Source organism: Dendrobium catenatum, unplaced genomic scaffold (assembly GCF_001605985.2).
Source record: "Dendrobium catenatum unplaced genomic scaffold, ASM160598v2 fragScaff_scaffold_47, whole genome shotgun sequence".
Lineage (NCBI taxonomy): Eukaryota > Viridiplantae > Streptophyta > Magnoliopsida > Asparagales > Orchidaceae > Dendrobium > Dendrobium catenatum.
The window spans coordinates 101,079-118,623 of record NW_021318509.1 but is presented as its reverse complement, the minus strand read 5'-3'; the positions used below and the strand labels follow the sequence as shown (position 1 = coordinate 118,623).

Genomic DNA, 17,545 nt, shown 5'->3' with positions numbered 1-17,545 from the left:
ACCTTCACATTTTATATAGATTTAAACAATAAATTTTTATTGTTTTTTCATATTTTTACTTTTTCTACAATTTTTATTTTAGTGTAGTTTGGTTTAAATGTTTAAAAGCAGTCGAGTCCTACTTTTCATTTTATTTTCATGGAAGAGTTTTTGAAGATGTCTGTGATGTGTATAAACTTTGATCCTTTAAACTTTGTTGTTTTGGATTGTCCGGGCTGCATTGAGTTTCAGTGTATTGTTCTCTACCGTCAGTTTAAGTTCACTATAGGAAATAATTATTGTTAAATGCATTGTCGGAAATAATTATTGATTAGTTGGAGTGAGCTAACCCTCTCTAATTCTTATAATTTATAATATAGCATGTACCTGAGGGTTTTGGCTCCTATGTTGTTTCAATTCTTGAAATTCTTGATGCCAAACTTCTAGTTCCTTTGCTCACCGTCCAATTCATATGGATAATAGCTTAGAGGCAGGGAATAGAAATTGGCATAGGGTAAATGAGATGGTTGAGAGAAGGGTTGACGAAGGACTTTAGCAGTGCGTTACATTCCTCTTCATCATCGTCATTAATCTTATCCCAATCATTTGATGTCGGCTTTATGGTTATTCACCATTGATTCTTGTTGAGTTTTGCACGATGTGCTAACTCTATTTTGCTCAACTTCTATTAATGTTATGTTTGTTCTACTCCTTTTCATTCTAGTTCTTTCAAATTCATCATGATGATTTCATTTTTACACGCTCAATTATGCTATCAATTTTTTTTCTTTATTACCCAACATTTGGATTCAAACACTGCCGTTGCCAGGTCCCAAGTCCTGGATAAGAAAAGCGAAGGGTTGCGTTAGGTAGTCGACAAGCAGCATAAAACTTGTCGAATAATTATGACATGAATCATTTAAGAAATTGTGTTACTTTTAATAGGCCACAATGGAGAAAAAAGATTCATGTAGCCGACCCAAGTAGTGGGATAAAGGCTTGATGTTGTTGTTGTTGTACCCAACATTTGGATTCATATAAAATTTTTTCTGTAATTTAATTTATAGAAAATTTACTCCTAATTTCCATGATATTCTCTTATTACATTATTCACCAAGTGAGATCTTAACTCATGCTAATAATTGTTTTGTTATTATTTTTAGCATTAAAACCAGCAATATAATTAACTTTGAAGCTTCTAAGAATTGAAATTACGTTTCACCTTTTTAGATGTGAAGCAAATATTTGAACTCACAATTCAAGAACCCGCACATGTAATGAAATAGACTATCCCTAAGACGGTTTTGTCCAGATAATTCCTTGGAAGTTATATTATATGTTACATATAATTTTAGTAAGCATTGTCGTTGATATGATGGGATTTGAATTGAAAATGCATTTAGGTAAAAGTAAGAATGCATAACGGACGTCACTATGGTTAACTCAAGCTTGTAAAATGGAATGCCATAGCATGTTTTCGTTTGGAAGCACGATTTTCTCGTTCATGTTTTGTAAGCCTTTGAAACTTCGGACTTGCATCAATTATCTGGACTTCAAATCGAGGGCAATTAGGAAGGCAAATTAAAAACATATGATTGGCGTTGAAATTTCTTGACTATGATTTGAATGTTATATGAGTTGAGCTTTCGTGTTCTCTATGAAATAATATGGCTTGATGTAAATTTTTTGGTAGAGTTTGTGGGCATACATTATTTTCTCCAACTTACAATTTGCTCATGATAGTGGTTTGTTTCCTTGTATCATGTGCTTTTTAGAGTTCTGTGCTAATAGGGCAGGGAAGTTCAAAAGCATGCAGGAAGTTTGTTAGCCATTTCTGTGATATTACATTTTAATTAGAAGATCTGATCTTGATTTAATATACATGAGCATTTAACTACAAAAAGACAATAGAAGGAAGTTCTACTTTCACCAACGCTTTCTTTCCCCTTTCTCATCCCTGTGAAAACACCTAGAAATTAGATCATGAAAGAATTCTATATCAAAGCGGGCTACTGCAATTATGTTAAAGGTGTTTGAGATAAATTTTGCCTCAGTTGCTGTCACCATAATTCATTTAGGTGTTTCTCCTTGATAAATATAAGCTTTAAAAGAATAATTTCCTTTTGCTTCATCGTCTTAGGTTAATCCTATGATATTTAATTATGTTTTAGGTGATATTGTATCTTTGGTAAGAACGATAGTTTTTTTGGATGTGTGAGTTTTTCTGAACAATCCACAAAGAACTTGAGCGTCTTGATGTACTAGTTTTGCAATATGCAATTAATTTTAGGCACTCTCACGTTTAAAAAAATAATAGATTTTTTTATTTATTTACATAGTAACTTGAATTTATATTTGCTGAGGTTGCATGTTCTTGTTAACAAGTTGATTAGGAAAGGTGTGTTTGTTTTGAGTCTTTGTATATTACCGCTTTTCAAGTGTCAATATAAATAATCAAAGGTGAGAAAATTGAGAGATCAAACCCTATTTTAGTTCTAATCTTTATAAGTTTGTCATATGATATTTGTTAAAATTAATGGCTGTTGTTGGAATAGAATTCTAAATGACTATATCTATATTGAATTGCTTTTCTAGTACAAGCATAAAAGTCTATATCTTTGATCCGGCCGAGGTGGAATGAAGTCAAGTGCTTTTCCAACCTCCCTTTTGCGGGGAGTGGATGCTGTGAGATTGCCAAAAATTTTAATGACAAAGAACCCCCACAATTAATTTAAATAATAATAATAATAATAATAATAATGATAAAAATCATATATATATATATACACACACACAAACACACACACGCTCAATTTTTAATCAAATGAAAATATTCGTCATTCCACATGATTGTTGGTTAACATACCAAGTGACATGTACTCAGTTTTCTTAAATGGAAAGACCTTGCTATGATATAATGCCAATTGTGTACAAAAGAGAAACATGATTCTGAAGATCTTGGAGATCTAAATTCAATTCCATCCCTTGAACTGTCTCTTTAGATGCAATCTCCACATCCAGTTGGAATTTAGAGTTATTAAAGATGGGTTTTGAATCTATTGAACATGGGGATAAAGATATATTTCTCCATCTATTGTTAATATTAAACAATTAGGCTCTGTTGACATCATTCAGAGATCATGCTTACCTCATTTTACTCACCCTCTTAGTAATTGCAAGCATCAGTATTGCAGTAGTTTCAATGACCTTGACGGAACTACCAAGTCTTCATTTGGATAGTCTATCATGCCCATAAATGAAGTTGTTAATCAGGCCTCTTCAAATGAGAGAAATAAAGTAGACCTTAGCAATATGTAAAAACCCAAAAACTCCTTTAGACTGTGATATGATTAGCTCCAACGGAGGTTTCAAAATTTTGGATCGTTTAATGACTAGAAGTGAGAAAGATGCAACTATACATACAAAAGAGAGTTGGGCTGAATAACCCTTATGTTGGCAGGGTTGAATATAGATTTCACATTTCAAGTTCAAGAAATGTATACAACATAGCATTTGGCATGTAATTGTTGTTGATGTCTTGTAGCATTATATTTTCCACAAGCATTGCAACAATGGAAGGCTTGATATATGATGCATGCAATTCGGGCCCTATGTGTTATTTGTATAGAAAAGCCTCCTAAACTAGAGGAAATTAATATATTAAGGACCAAAGCTGGTACCAAGATCTTGAGGAAGTTAATTGTTTCCATAGCTCATTAAGATTTTGCATTCAAAGAGATTGCAAAATTTCTCAAACCACTCTAAAATCATGAATGGCATTGATTACATAAGCTAGTCATACACACCATCAAACAAATTTCAAATTTGAACATAACACTTAGCATATTTCATTTATAAGACACATATACTAGTGTGTTGTAAATATATTGCAAGTGTAAAATGCTTTATACCATAATGATGTGTAGAATGCATTATATAAAAATAACAAGCAATATGTATTATGCGAGAACAACATTCAAAGCTTACTAATACAAGAGTAATGAGTAAATGTAAAATACATTGTGCAAATGTAATGAGAAAGCAAAACATATTATCCAAGTGTAATGGAAGTGCAAAATACACTAAAATTTATTATACATGTGCTCCAACCTTTATGGCAAGCTCCTAAATGCGAGATCTGAGAATGCTTTGTGGATTTGTTAAAAGTGCTCCAACACTATGATGATGGTCGTCTTGATAGAAAATCTCAACCAAAGGGGGCCCTAGTGCCTTCCAAAATATCCATGATTCATAATAGAAATACAATATATTTAAAGTGACAATAAAGTCATCCCGATGATGGCCGTGTTGATAAAAAATCTCAACAAGAGGGCACATTGTCTTTCAAAATATCCGTGAACCCTAATGGAAATATAAATATATTTAAAGTGGTGGTAAAGTCACCTCGATGATGGCTGTGTTGATAGAAAATCTCAACTAGATTGGACCCTGCCTTTCAAATATCCTTGAACCCAATGGAAATACAAATATATTTAAAGTGACTATAGAGTCACCCTGATAATGGTCGCGTTGAATGTAAATCTCAATCCTAGGGTTTAATTCTTAAAGCTTATTAAGATTTTAAAATCTAATATCTAACAAATTCTAAATATTTAAATGGAAATTTAATCACAAAAAAATTAAAACTAAAATCCATCCACACTTCGCACAGTTTGACAAGGATGATAAATTGAATAATAACTTCAACTCACAAAGAGTAAATGTCTTGCGGCATGTAGTATTACAATTCATTCTCAATTGATTCATTGCCAGCAGGGACGTGGCACGTGACCTCTGACCTGGTGGTTTTGCTGCAAAATGTCACCACTATATTACGGTCACAGTCAAAGCCTGTATGTTTCAGAATGGTTAAAAATCTCATGAGTAATGAATTATAGGGTGCACTTTATAAGATATAAAGCCCTCTATTAATCAAGCTTGACTTAAATTCATCATCTTAGAAAACGTCAATCCTAGCTCTATAAGGTATTCTTGGACGAAGCAATCTATGACCGTTGACAAGGTTCCTTCTGTTTGGTTGATCGACTATCTACTATAAGGACCATGATAGCCTGGGATGACGGAATTATGGGATTTTGATCGGGCTCGTCATTCTTCCCCCATCATCCGCTTTAAAGTTTATGATGATGAATTTCAAATCATGAACTCTAAAATTCAAAATCAAATTCAAGCCCTAAAATTGTTGCTACTATACGTTAGGTAATTATTGCGACCTATTTAATGACTATCCTTAATCGAAAGTTCTCTTGTTATCGGGAGAGGTAGTTAAGCATAGGGGCTTGTGCCTATGGGAAATCAGAACTCAGATTATAAAATTCTCGTAAAATGAGGGTGAAATCTCTGAGTAATGTCTTATCTAAAAATCTAATATATCTTCTGAAAATCTTTCTCGGAACCTAAACTCGTTAAAACTCTCTCAGTCAACAAAATAGGCGTTGAGAGGCCGGGGTGCGAATTTTCCGAGCCTACACCATTTCTTATAATTTCAGAAAAATTATAGACCTTGAAATTTTCATAAAATTTTTTTTATGTGCTTAAAACATTGGCATCCTCTACACAGGAGTTGTGGTCGTTATTGGAATTTATGATGCCTGATATTTTTACAACCGGAGATATTGACTTGAAAAAGTTGCTGATTGCGGAAGATACTGATCTAATTCCCCGTATCAAATCCATTCTGGGCCCATTCATTCTTAGGCGCTTAAAATCTGATGTAATGCAGCAGCTTGTACCGAAGATACAGCATGTGAGTCCTTTGGCTTTTTATTTTTGCAACCGTTGCTTTTTCCCAGAGTTTAACAATCTGTTTACTTCTCCTTTGCTAAGTGGTGAACATTTTTATTATGCAGGTTGAGTATGTTGTAATGGGAAAGGAACAATCTGCAGCATATAATGATGCCATAAATGATTATCGTGCAGCTTCTGAATCTCGTTCCATGAAATCTTCAGTTAGGACACCCAATAATGTTTGTAGCCTCTTTCCCAGTCGTCAGATATCCAATTATTTTATGCAATTCCGTAAGGTACTATGTTTCCTATTAATTTACTATATCTCAAATATTTTGTGGACAACATTATAACTAACATTTCATGGATCTTTTATTAAAAACTTCTACTTATTAGTGCATTGTGATATTCAGATTGCAAATCATCCCCTACTTGTTCGGCGTATTTATTGTGACGAAGATGTTGTTCGAATTGCTAAAATATTATATTCAAAGGGTGTATTTGGCTTTGAATGTACCGTAGAGAGAGCTATTCAAGAAATAAATGGCTACAATGATTTTTCCATTCATCAGGTATTTTATTTTCCATGCCTTATATTATTATTTGTCATATTTTCAAGTTCATGATCAAATATAGATATGGTTATGCTTGTTACATGAATCATTCTGTTAATTATTTGTGGTAGGTTGATTGATGCGTCAAATAGCACAATCCACTTCCGTTGGATATAAATAAGTTTTGACTAATTATTTAGCCTCGACTTTGGAAAAACTTATGTGGGAAAAGATGTTCTGGTTATCATTATGTCATTTGGGACGGTTGATTTATACTGAAAGTTTGGATATTTTTTATGTTCTTAGGGATGCCTTAATTTCAATTACTTTTTTAAGATTGTTAATAAGTTATTTGTTATTTAAATTTTTTTTGCAACATCATCATTATCATCCTTAGCCTTAGCAACTATAATGGGTTGACTTTGTTTATCCTTATTTCATACTTGGTGAGAGCTGCAAGTGTCTTCTAATACAGTTTATGTAAATATTTTTAAACAAATTCTAACATAGTTTCCTATAGAGTAGTTTTATTTCTATGCCTTCATTTTCTATTTTTTTGTTGTTTGTATCAAATCATGTGAATCTAGGTATCTATAGGTATATCTTCAAATGTTTTCTCTATCATGATTTGTCATATGGTCATTTGGTATGACTAATGTTTTTAAAGCACAGGTGCAGAGCAATGCTTAAGGGTTCCTTTTTGCTTCATTTAACGAAGCAACTTTTTTACGAACTAGAACAATCATGATTTGTAAGTCAAATATGCCATGCATTTTGTTCTTACAATAGTTATTTAATTAAACAAACTTAAACTACATATAATAATGAGTCATTCAATAATAGTGATTCATAGTTAAAAAAGAATAAAAAATAATGAAGTGATGAAAAAATATTTAAAAATCATTAATGCTTTTAAGATGGCAAGTCTGCTAGAGATTGAGAGATGGAGATAGGGTGAAGTGACGAAGTGCGTGAAGATGAAGCAAAGTATTCTAAAGACTACTCTCGAGAAGCAGCTGCAAGTGCTAGCAACAAAAATGAATGAGAAGCATATAAGAAAATCCACAGGCAAGGGAGCGTGAAGATAACCGTCAAGAAGCAACTAGCTCTTAAAGGAGAGAACAGATAATCAATGAGTAGTGACTACATGAACCAATGAGGAATTGAGGATAAGCGAGCATTTGTGTTTAATTTATTATGGCGGATGTTGATATGATCCTATAGTCTGGTATGAGATATTTTATTGAGCCAAGGATGAGCGAACAACGGTAAGGCTTCATAAAAAGACGTAACCCACATTTTGTTGTGATCTCACACTTTGCAGGCAAGCAATGTATATGCAGCACATCGTTTCATTTTGCTTCTAAAGCAAGATTTTAAGCGTGTTTTTAATAACACTAGGCACAATATCCTTCCTTGTTCCTTCACTCATCATAATATTCTAGTTTTCTTACACCAATCAGTTTGGTATCATGGACTTTCTTTTTCCACCACTCATTTCATGTTGTAAAGTTAGGCGCAACTATTTTTTCATCATTACTCTCATTTTTACCACACTTGATTGTTTGTGACTTGTTGTCCACTATAGAATTCCATGCTATGAAACTACTCTTATTAGCTTTTTTTAAATAAAAAATTTCTTTTTTTTTTCAGGGTTTTATCTTATTAATTAATATTTTAGGGGCACCTTTTCATTTTGTCCACCTAATTTTGATTGATATTAGTAATATTCTCATCTATATGTACATTCTTTATCATTGATTTGATAAAACTTATCTTCTATTATTATGTATTATGTGATATTATGCTATCCACTCTTATTACTATTGAGCTTATAAATCCATCTATCACTTGGAGCATAACTATATCAATTCAAGATTCGATAAAACCTTTATTTTCTAGAATGGCCATTTTATTTTGAGTACATAGCAAAGCTTAACAAGTATTTTCTGTAAAATGCATGAGATGTGTAACCAAAAATACATTAAGTATACATATTGATTTCTTAGTAAATGTTGAATCCATGGGAAGTCACCTACCGAAGTATTTATAAATGACATCTGACTAACTTACATCAAGTGATTTCTACTTATTTCTCCTATAATGTCTCTTTTTTTGTCATTCATTACAATAGGTGTTCAAATCAAAATGATTTTTCTCTTTCATAATAAATGAGTTGGCTCCTGAGCTGACTCAAACTCATAGAATTAATTCGATTTCGAACTTTATTATTTAATCAAGCTCAAGCTCAAGTGGAGGTGACTTGAGCTCAAATTGATTCATTTACACCCTGTGCAACACAAAATAAAGCTATTGATGCGGACATTCAATCGTCCATGCCTATCTGAGGAGCTGAAGATCGACGGCCGTGATCGTCCTACGTTATTTTAAATTTTTATTTGTAATTTTTTATTTTAATTATGCATTTTTCCAATTTTTACCCTTAAGGGTCTAATATTATGTAAGCCCTAGGGGCATAATCATCTTATTTTAATTTCTTTTATTTCTGATGCCTATATATAGAGACCCTTGCTAGTGTAATGGTATGATGGAGTTTTAATAAAATTTTGTTTTGCACTTTTGTTCCTTGGGAGGACGTTAGTGAAAATTCCTATGGAGGGAATCCTAGTTTCCACCAGCCGCAGGATGGTTCAAGCTCGAGCCGTAGGATGGGTTCGGGCTCGTGGTTTAAAGTCCCTTGGTGAAGGGCAGCGCATCACCTGTCAGTCTTCAGAAGAGTCCAAGGCTCGCGGTTATATATATATCTTTCTTCTTTGTTTTGTGTTCCTAATTTCCCTAAACCGTCACCTCCTTAAGCCCTCCACCAAGGAGCTGATCTTCTCACCCCATCACCTCCACGCCATTGGCCTACACCAGCCCCTCCCTTCCTCCTCCCTCTCCCCTTGGCCAAAATCCACCAAGGCTCCGCCCACCTGCCGGCCACCTCCTTCTCGAGCCCCACTTCCCTCCAAAAATCCCTCTTTCTTTATTTATGTTGTCATTAATTTGAAAAGATTTCAAATTCGAATTAATCTAATTTGAATTTCAAATCCACCCTCATTAATTACATTAATTTTGAGAAGTTTTTTTATTTAATTAATTAATCAATTCTGAATTTGATTGATTAATTAATCCCATTCTCAAATTTCAAATGCTTTCCTAATTAATACATCTATTTTAGGAAGCATTCTCAATTGATGCAAATATGAAATTAATTCAGATTTGAAGTTATCAATCAACATTCAATATAAATATTCACATATGTTGAATGTGGCTGCTCCCCTCTTCCCTCCAATTGTCGGCCCACCTTCCCTCCCCTTTTCTAATTATTTATTTCTTAATTTACGGCCTAAGATTAGGGAATATTAATTATCTCTTCCCACCTTTATTCTTCTTGCTTGAAATTCAATTTTTTTTTTAAATCTCTCCCATCAAAATATGCAATTAATTTCAGATTTTGAAATTACCTCCCCCACCTCCTCCCTTTCTACATCAGTTTGGTATCAGAGAATGGTTGCTCACCTGGGACATGAACTCGACGGAGTCGAGCTCTTTTTCACCCCGGGAGAATGATGCGGACATCCTATCGTCCATGCCTATCCGAGGAATTGAAGATCAACGACTTTAATCGTCCTACATTATCTTAAATTTTTATTTGTAATTTTTATTTTAATTTTGCATTTACCCTTAATTAAGGGTCTAATATTATGTAAGCCCTAGGGGCATAATCGTCTTATTTTAATTTCTTTTATTTTGATGCCTCTATATAGAGGCCCTTGCTAGTGTAATAATATGATGGAGTTTTAATAAAATTTTGTTCTGCACTTTTGTTCCTTGAGAGGTGGTTAGTGAGAATCCCTATGGAGGAAATCGTAGTTTCCACCAGCTGTAGGATGGGTTCGGGCTCGTGGCTTGAAGTCTCTTGGTGAAGGGCAACGCATCACCCGTTAGTCCTCAAAAGATTTCAAGGCTCGCGGTTACATATATATATATATATATATTCTTTCTTCTTTGTTTTGTTTTCCTAATTTCCCTAAACCGCCATCTCCTCAAGCCCTCCACCAAGGCGCTGATCTTCTCACCCCATCACCTCCACGCCATTGTCCTACACCAGCCCCTCCCTTCCTCCTCCCTCCCCTTGGCCAAAATCCACCAAGGCTCCGCCCACCCGCCGGCCAGCTCCTTTCTGAGCCTCACTTACCTCCAAAAAATCCCTCTTTCTTTATTTAAGTTGTCATTAACTTGGAAATATTTCAAATTCGAATTAATCTAATTTGAATTTCAAATTTACCCTCATTAATTACATTAATTTTGGGAAGTTTTTTTATTTAATTAATTAATCAATTTTGAAATTGATTGATTAATTAATCCCATACTCAAATTTCAAATGCTTTCCTAATTATTACATCTATTTTAGGAAGCATCCTCAATAGATGCAAATTTGAAATTAATTCAGATTTGAAATTATCAATCAACATTCCATGCAAATATCCACATACGCTGAATGTGGCCGCTCCCCTCTTCCCTCCATTGGCCAGCCCACCTTCCCTCCCATTCTCTAATTATTTATTCCTTAATTTACGGCCTAAGATTAGGGAATATTAATTACCTCTTCCCTCATTTATTCTTCATGTTTGAAATTCAATTTTTTTTTTTAAATCTCTCCCACCAAAATTGGCAATTAATTTAAGATTTTGAAATTATCTCCCCCACCTCTTCCCATTCTACATCAACTATGCTCATAATAACTTTTCATGGTAAATATTCCATTTATATGATTCCATTCAAAACTCTTAATCAGCTTTTCCCTTTTTTATCTGATAAGATCTTTATCAGTATCCTCAAAATTTCTATTTTTCCTTCATCCTCTTTATAATGTATATGGAATGATATAAATCCATCCTCCTTTGCTAAAAGCCTACGATTTTTGGTTTGCTTTTATTCTTAATTTATAAGTTAAACGTATAACATTCACAAAGTAGCAAGAAGAATGAAGTACACTAAAAAACTAGATTCTTCCAAAAAAATTTATAAAGGCAACATTGCGTGACAAAATCCTAAATCTTTCCAAAACATGAATGCATTGAAGACCCCTTAAATGCTGCATTATGAAAAAATGTAAAAGGATTTAGGAGAATACTAGTAATATAAGGAATAAACCATAAAAAAGATTGAAAAAGAAAACATCAGAACTAAGAAAAACTCGACAAATGTGAGCAAAAAAAAAAAAACTCTAATATGGTTGAGAATGATTGGAGTATCTTTAAAATAAATTTTTATTGCACTACTGTGCGGTTGATATTCAAATTTGGCCTAAAATCTTGATGTAGTTGTGGGAATTGTGTATGAGGTAGATGAAGCATGGAGAGATGCCTTGCTTCGTTACTTTGAGATCCCTAAGATAGGCTTATAAACATGCATTTTAGGCATAAAAAAATTAATAGAATAGGTATGCATGGAACCTAATGTAATATCATTCATAGGTTCAAATGTAGTATTTTTAGAAGTACTTACCAAATTGAAGTGCAATCTATACATCAATGAATTGCATGTAATTTAGCTTATTAAGAAATTCTATTTAAAGAACATGTTAAATAAAAGATATTGTTATAGAAAAGTAATATGAAGGAAATTATCAAGTATGCATTTTATGATATTGAAAATGTATTGTGATGAGGACGTCCGACCTTGGAGAGTCCACCAGAGACGGAGCCGTCGATCTACGGCCACGATGGCACCGCTTTACTTTTCATTATCATTGTATTAGATTTATTATTGATGTATTAGTTTATTATGGTTATGAATTATATTGTAACTTTCCTTTTATACCCTCACTTTAGGGCCTAGTCATGTGTATGCCCTAGGGGCAAGTTGGTCTTTTGTATTTTCTTCATTGTATTGGTTATTTAAAGCCTCCTTCTTTGAGAGGGAGGTGAATATTATCAAGAAATTTTTTGCAATTGTGTTTTGAGTGCTTGGAGAGTTTGGTGAGAGTTTGAAGTCCCTAGGTAAGGGCAGCGTATTACCCACTAGCCGCTGGAAGCGTCCGGGCTCGTGGTCCACTTCTTCCACCAACCTCTTCCCCTCTCTTCTCTCTAAACTGTCAGCCACCACCTCCCATATCCCTCTCTCGGCCAAACCCCCCACACCACCACCTCCCATATCCCTCTCTCGGCCGAACCCCCCATACCACCACCTCAAACCCTAGACTTGCCACCCCCTCTTCCACCCTACAAGCCGCGAGCCGCCGGTCCTAGCCCTAGTCCCCTCCTAACCGTCGGCCACATCACCCTTGCCATAGCATCCAAATTCCAAGCCCCACATTTGATACTTTCCATTCATGACACATTTTCAATTAGGGGAGTTTTGAAGATATTCTCTTTATTTGAATTTCAAATTTCTTTCCTAAGATAAGATGAATTATATTAGGAAATTCCCTCCAATCAAAGGCCATTCAAATTTGGACTTAAATTAGAAGGACAATTTGTATTAAGTTATCTTTCCTAATTTAACGTGAATTAGATTGGAAACTTATTTAATCCCGTCAATTCCCTCCAATCTTCTTTAAAGCTTGTGGGCCCTTCCCTTCCCCTCTTGGCTGCCCCTCTCTCTTTCTCTCTCTCTCTCTCTCATTTATTTATTAGGCCCATTAATGCTCCTCAAATCAATCTATCAATTCCCAATTACTTCCTCCCTTTAAGGCTGAAATTAATTTCATACTTTTGAATTTGTTTCCCTCCCCTCCTTCCTATGGTCGGCCACTACCCCATCCCCTCCCACTTAAACTAATCGACCAAACCCTAATTTCATCCTTTCAAGCATCAACTACTACAAGATTTCAACATCGCAAGATTGCTTTCCTGTATTCGAGAACCAATCAAATTGGTGTCCAGAAATTACAGCACACGGTAGCTTGGTATCTTGTTGACTAGAACATTTGAGTTGGCTGTCCAGTCGTCCAACACACCTTCACTTGTTGTCCCGCCATCTGGAATACACTACTTTGTTGTCCAGACTTGTGAGAAGGCTTCCTATTGCTGTCCTCTTTCAGAAGCAACCAACATAACGTCGCCGTTGCCTCATATCTTCTGATTTTGGGTAAACTCTTCCCCTTTCCCTTTTACCTACTTACTCTCCCTTGATTGTGGCATTATTTAGATTGTGAATGCTTTCTCCATAAGCCAAATTATTTCAAGTGAGTGAGTGGGCCCAACTAGTTACTAATCTCATTGTTAATTTAAGGATTTTTCGTTGAAAGTCCTTCATGTATGCTATGCTTGAATAATCGATTATTTTGTGATCTTAACTTCTAATTGTGTGACTTGGCCTTAAGCTAGTTTCACCCCTCTCGTTTTCGTTCATTGTTTAAAATTACTACAAGTTTAATATTTAATATTGCTCTCAAATAAAAGTGTGCAACTTCTTATTTAACATTACCTAAGCATTTAAGTCCTACGTCATATTGTTGTTATAATTTTGAAGATGATGCATAAAGGTACAATTTAGTTCTTCACGTTTACATTGAGTGCTGAGAGTTATAGGAGATGCTGTAATAATATGATTATTGGTCTCATTCTAACCATTTATTCATATGGATATTAGAATGATTGGCTCAAATGAGGCCTACCATTTCAGATTTGTTCATCATCGACTTTAGCCTTGCTTCTAGGCTTTCAGTTAAACTGGTCTTAGATTGGTTATTTCATGAAATTCTCTACTTATTTCTTCTTTTGTAAATCTGCAGCTTTTGTTATCATATTGTGATTCGGGTGTTAAGGATGCTCTTACAAATGAACATGTTTTGGGATCGGCAAAATGTCAGGTTTGTATCCTCCTTGTGTGGCTAGCACCAACTTGAATTTCCTCTTGGTTTTTTCTTTTCTAAATTTTTTTTTATAGAGCCCCCAGGATAGTGGGAATTTGTAAAAACTGAAGCTTTTGTGTTTGGAAGGTTCATTTCTGCTAATTATATCTATTTTGCTGGTCATTTTCATATTGAAATAAACAAATCCACTTCCCAGATTGCTATTGATCAGTTTCATTGGTAACTGCAAAAACTTTTGCCATTTTTAAGCCAGAAATCTATCACGACCTTTACCATTTTACTACCTTGTATCTTTACCAAAATCTCCCAACCTCTTGCTACAACTTTCACCTTGGTTAGTTATGCTCTGCATGCACCCTGCTATTCCACTATGTGGATCTTTACCAATCTCTGTTAAGCTGCTTATCATTTTTATAATCCTTCTCTTCTCTTGCTCGACTTCTTTTTTTTTTGTGCACATATTACTCCCCAGCCCCCCTCCAGTCACTGTCCTCTTATTGCTGACATCTCTCATTTTTGTTAGCTCAAATGAAACCATTATTACCTCTGAGCAAAATTTTTCACTTGCTGTGATGTGTCATTATAAAGCCTGACATCTGGTTGTTTAAATCCCAAAACTTGCAATTTCTAAAGTCCTTTAATTGGTGAGTATGATAAGCCTGCCATCACAATCCTGCAATCTCTTCGATGAAACACTAACGAAGTTGCAGCATTTTGGCGACATATTATTGGCATGCTTTTCTTTTTCTGTACAGATCGATCATGCTGTTAAGGAGTTACATGTGCATTTATTGCAGAAGACCCATCCTAAAGTTATATGATTTATTTTTTTATTTATCGATTTAATTCATTCTTATGAAAAATCTTAAGAATTGTAAAACAAGTTACTTTTGAACTCATTCGCATTCTTATTTTGTTATTTGTTTATGTAAGATTTAGAAGAACTGTAAGTCTTCTTCATTTAAGCATTGGAGGGGCATAGGTTTCTCATATTAATTCAACGGAGAACTTTACCATGTTCATCCTATAGAAATTGTTAAACAAATTATGTTTGTCATTCATTTTATCTCCTTGTTGATTATTTGCCTATGTAGGTATTAGCAGAGCTTCTGCCCCGTTTAAGCATTGAAGGCCATAGGGTTCTTATATTCAGTCAATGGACAGCAATGATGGACATACTTGAATGGGCATTGGAGGTCATTGGAGTTACATACAGACGTCTTGATGGAAGGTAACGCTTTTTTGCATGTTTAGCATCTTTATCTTACTGTTGATTGAAACCAGTTATGTTACTGTTTCATCTGTATGTTTTAGTACTCAGGTGACTGAGAGGCAGACAATTGTGGACACTTTCAACAATGACCCTTCCATCTTTGCATGTTTGCTTTCCACGAGGGCGGGTGGGCAGGGCCTGAACTTAGTTGGAGCTGATACAGTTATCATACATGATATGGATTTTAATCCGCAAATGGATCGTCAAGCTGAAGATAGATGTCATCGTATAGGACAAGCTAAGCCTGTTACTATTTACAGGTATCCTGCTAATTATCAGAATTATGATTTGTGCATTTCGGGAATATGAGTTAGGATATAATATTTGACGCAATCCAAAGACCCGACCTAAAAATTTCGGGTTCGTGTATACCCGAACCTGAACCGGGTTGGGTTTGGGTTGACCCAGAAACCCGGTTTGAGCCATTTTTAATTGATTTAGGAGGCTTTTAAAGTATTGTTATGAAATAAGTAAATGCTATTTCCAAAAAATAATAATAAATCATGTTGTCAAAACTGAATTAAGCTTGGTTTATTTTAAATTGATTGAAGTAAATATTACTTTAATTCGATTTAGGTTTAAATAAATTGAATTAAATAACAAAATTTTAGTAAAACATACTTGAAGCTGGTCAGGTTCAGGTCCAAAAAAACCGACCCGTTTTTGCAAACGGGTCGGGTCAAATAGGGTCGGGTCAAATAGTGTCGTGTCAGGTCCGAGTTGGATCCGAACCCGACCCGTGAGCTGATTTTGACAGCCCTTATGAACTCCTGAGGAAGTTACTCAAAACAAGTACTTTAATTCGATTTAGGTTTAAATAAATTGAATTAAATAACAAAATTTTAGTAAAACATACTTGAAGCTGGTCGGGTTCGGGTCCAAAAAAACCGACCCGTTTGCAAAAACGGGTCGGGTCAAATAGTGCCGGGTCAGTTCCGGGTTGGATCCGAACCCGACCCGTGACCTGATTTTGATAGCCCTTGTGAACTCCTGAGGAAGTTACTCAAAACAAGTACTTACTGGTTAGTGAAGCTTTCTTAATTTATGATATTTGTGTAATGTGTTTTCATATGAGGCTTGTGTAAGGTCCAAAATTGTTTGAAACATCATGCTTCCATGTCCTTTCTCAACTGAATAGCTTAATTTCTACTAAAATAGGGAAGTACCTATTATATATATGAACTTTTGATCCTGTAGTGTAATTAGCATACCTTTTAAGTCTAAATTTAGAATTTGGAGGAAAAATCTTTTTTCCTATACAGCGTTAGTATTCAATCAACATTTTCTAATGCTTATTGTGTAGGTTACACGAATTTCAGTGTAAATTGTTATAGTATAAATATTATTTATTTTGCAGGCTTGTGACTAAAGGCACGGTTGATGAAAACATATATGAAATTGCCAGGCGGAAGCTGGTATTGGATGCTGCTGTTCTGGAGTCAGGCACAGAATTGGAAAATGGAAATGATGTGCCTCAAAAGACTATGGGAGAGATATTGTCATCCCTTCTTCTTGTTTGAGTTTGGCTGCGCAGAATAGGTGCTAAGTAATCAAATTCTTTTTCAACCATCATGCTTTCATATCCATCCTCAGTTGAATAGTCAAAATTCAAAATTAATAGTGGGTTTACATTCACAAAGAGTACTAGTTGCACCTCCATGAGCTTCTATGAGGCTTTATTCTATTGTAAAAGTCATTTTTTTTTTGCATATAAAACAAACTTAATGACAGGAGATAGAGCTTACATTTCAAGGTTTCTGCAAAGCAAGTTTTAGGAAGTTTCTGCTAACACTACGATTTGAGTGACATATTAAACTCTCAGAATTTTTGATTAGCTTAGCAGATTAATGCAATGTTGCAAATATCCAATTTCAGATTCAGATATTCATGATAACTTCATTCATGTTCTTGAGCAATATAGATAAGTTTTCTTTCTCTTGAAGTTTGGCTCTTTATTACGACGAGCAAAACTGTTTCATGAGGATCTGAATTTCTATTTCTCAGCTCTAAATTCCGTGTTAGGCTAACCTTATAATTACTGAACTGAAATTAGATTTTTTCCCCCCGACAATTGCATCTTGTACAGAATTTACACCGAGGTTCCTTTATATGTTGGTATGGAAAGGAATTTAAACGTGTATTGGAAAGAGAAGGAAAAGAAAAGAA

At 34.6% G+C, this 17,545-nt stretch overlaps 1 protein-coding gene across 2 annotated transcripts in view; it reads left to right on the top strand.

Moving 5' to 3' along the window:
• The window catches only part of LOC110105874 (protein CHROMATIN REMODELING 19), a 28,737-nt gene extending 11,416 nt beyond the window's left edge, over positions 1–17,321 (top strand). The window contains exons 6-12 of one of the 2 annotated variants that reach the window (XM_020835543.2): positions 5,561–5,746; positions 5,850–6,023; positions 6,141–6,299; positions 14,026–14,103; positions 15,201–15,337; positions 15,421–15,639; positions 16,737–17,321. In XM_020835543.2, the coding sequence (XP_020691202.1) occupies positions 5,561–5,746; positions 5,850–6,023; positions 6,141–6,299; positions 14,026–14,103; positions 15,201–15,337; positions 15,421–15,639; positions 16,737–16,899 (1,116 nt within the window). In that variant the 3' untranslated portion in view covers positions 16,900–17,321. Of the gene's footprint in view, positions 1–5,560; positions 5,747–5,849; positions 6,024–6,140; positions 6,300–14,025; positions 14,104–15,200; positions 15,338–15,420; positions 15,640–16,736 lie in introns of those variants that run through there. The other variant, XM_020835544.2, reaches the window with a different exon arrangement.
• Positions 17,322–17,545: the final 224 nt, after the last annotated feature.